Below are 2,576 nucleotides of genomic sequence, written 5' to 3' on the forward strand. Positions count from 1 at the left end.
GCCCAGCAGCCGCCAGCCGAGGGGCCGGCCGTGAATGGGCCCGGCCAGGACGATCCTGAGGACGCTGATGAGGCAGAGGCCCCTGACGGCAGCAGCAGGAGTGATCCCAGGAAGAGCCAGGACAGCAGGAAGCCCCTGCAGAAAAAGAGGAAGCGCTCCCCCAAGGGTGGGCTCGGCCCGGCGGACCTGGCCCTCCTGGGCCTCTCGGCCGAACGCGTGTGGCTGGACAAGTCACTTTTCGACCAGGCAGAGAGCTCCTACCGCCAGAAGCTGGCAGATGTGGCTGCCCAGGCAGCCCAGCCTCCTGCCTTGGCCCCTTGGGGTCCCTGCATCCACGGAAGCCAGGTGGCCTGCCACCACGTGACCTGGGGGGCCTGGGTCAACAAGTCCTCCTTCGACCAGGCTGAGCGGGCCTTTGTGGAGTGGTCTCAGTCCCTGTTGCTGGCTCCTGAGGGCAGCCGCAGGCAGGGGACTCCCGACACAGGCCAGCAGGCGGCTGTCCCCACCCTGGCCCACCAGCCCAGCCCACCGGTCAATGGCCAGCCCCCGCTGGGCAGCCTGCAGGCCCTGGTTCGGGAGGTGTGGCTGGAGAAGCCCCGGTATGACGCAGCCGAGAGGGGCTTCTATGAGGCCCTGTTTGACGGCCATCCCCCCGGGAAGGTGCGCCTGCAAGAGCGAGCTGGCCTGGCTGAGGGTGCCCGGAGGGGCCGCAGAGACCGGCGGGGCCGCAACGTCTTAGGGAACAAGCGGGCTGGGCCGCGGTGGGCCGATGGGGAGGCCCCCTCTGCCTTGCCCTACTATTACTTCCTGCAGAAGGATGCAGAGGCCCCCTGGCTCAGCAAGCCTGCCTACGACAGCGCTGAGTGCCGCCACCACGTTGCCGAGGCCCTGCGCATGGCCTGGTGCCTCGAAGCTGCCTCCCTGTCTCACCGACCCGGTCCTCGGTCTGGCCTGTCCGTGTCCAGCCTGAGACCCAAGTAGGAGAAACGTGCTGGGTGGGCACCCAGCCTGGGCTGTAGGCACAGGGACAGCCGTCCCAGGCTGGGGCTCCTCCAGCTTCCTCCCCTGCCCACCTGGGGTGGGGGCTCCCCAAGACCTTGGGCCCAGCTGAGTTGAATGCAGCAGCAGGCTGAGTAAAGGTGGTGCTGTGCTTGGGCAGTATGGGTTCCAGGGACACTGCTTGGGGTTACAAAGTTCTGGGCTGTCTGGATGGGGGCAGGGAAGGGGTCAACACAGGGTAGAATCTCTGCCTCGCCCAGGGTCCCTCTTGGGCTGGGAAGCTCCCCGAGTCCCCTGTGGCTGTCACATCCAGGGCTGAGAAGACAAGGCTACCCATAGGAGCAGGAAGCATTGAGGCTGGTTTCTGGCCCTCGCGCTCCCCTGTGATGAGATGTGGGAGCCAGTATGTCCCTGCCTGCCCGTCCTGGGCACCCCCAGCTTGTCACTTGAAACTACCTCTGAGGGAAGGTGGTGGCATTTCAGATGCATGGGCATATGGCTGGTCAGGTGGCCCCCATCCCAGGGTGCCCGGTCTGTGTGAGCTCCCTCTGGATGCTGGGGGCTTGCTCCAGGGTGCAGGTGCAACCCCAGCAGCGGTCTCTGGGGCCAGGCAGGTGGGTAGGCGATTGGACGTGGAAGGGAATACAGAGGGCATGGAAGTGGCGAGGGTGGCGTGCTGGTGAGGACATCCTGGTGGTGGGGCGGGCTGAGTCAGGGAAGGACTCTGAAGGTCCCAGCCGGGTGTCCCAAGCAGCTGCCTAAGCCCCCAAGGAAGTGGTGCCAACCTTGGACCCTCAGGGGTCTGGATTTGCTGGTTGACAAGATCACCTGAGGGCGGGACCCCATGGGGGAATGCTAACCTCCTGCCCTTCCACCTGCCCTGGTATTCACGGTGGCCTGGTCCCTCCTCGCCAGAAGAGTGTCCTGGGTCAGGGACGTGGAGGAGGCTCACAGACTCCAGCCCTTTGTTACCGAGAGGACACTTGACAAGGTCCAGCGATGGTCCAGAGTCCACGCACAGACTGGCGGCAGAGCGGGATGGGGGCAGTTCTGATGTACTTGGTTGGACAGTAGGAGGGTCTTGGCCAGTCCAGGGTGGGAGGCAGCAAACTCCATAAAGAACCAGAGGGTCTGGGCCCCGGCCACAGAGTCGTCTGCCCAGCTCCTCTGCTGCCGGCCAGTGGGAAGAGCACGAGGTGGGGCTGTGTGCCAGTAAAACCACAGGCTGGATTTGCCTGCGGGCCATAGTCCCTGTCTAGGGCACCAATTCTCGACCTTCTTGCTCTCAGGACCCCAAAGAGCTTTCATTGTATCTATTGATTTTTACCACATGAGCAATTAAAACTGAGAAATGGGCCGGGCGCAGTGGCTCACGCCTGTAATCCCAGCACTTTGGGAGGCCGAGGCGGGTGGATCACCTGATGTCAGGAGTTCAAGACCAGCCTGGCCAACATGGTGAAACCTCGTCTCTACTAAAAATACAAAAAATGAGCCAAGCACACTGGTGCACACTTGTAGTCCCAGTTACTTGGGAGGCTGAGGCAGGAAAATCACTTGAACCCAGGAGGCGGAGGTTG

At 63.4% G+C, this 2,576-nt stretch overlaps 2 protein-coding genes across 2 annotated transcripts in view; both read left to right on the forward strand.

Moving 5' to 3' along the window:
• The window catches only part of LOC105508997 (elongation factor 1-delta-like), a 15,470-nt gene that overhangs the window by 4,514 nt on the left and 8,380 nt on the right, over positions 1-2,576 (forward strand). The gene's annotated exons all lie outside the window — the stretch shown is intronic.
• Positions 1-2,576, forward strand: part of LOC105508998 — a gene marked incomplete at its 5' end in the record, with an annotated part of 37,182 nt that continues 34,606 nt past the window's right edge. The window contains one exon of the mRNA XM_011938074.1: positions 1-2,572. Coding sequence (XP_011793464.1) covers positions 1-981 — 981 coding nt within the window. The remainder of the gene's footprint in view (positions 2,573-2,576) is intronic.

Source organism: Colobus angolensis, unplaced genomic scaffold (genome assembly GCF_000951035.1).
Source record: "Colobus angolensis palliatus isolate OR3802 unplaced genomic scaffold, Cang.pa_1.0 Scaffold17, whole genome shotgun sequence".
Taxonomy (NCBI): domain Eukaryota; kingdom Metazoa; phylum Chordata; class Mammalia; order Primates; family Cercopithecidae; genus Colobus; species Colobus angolensis.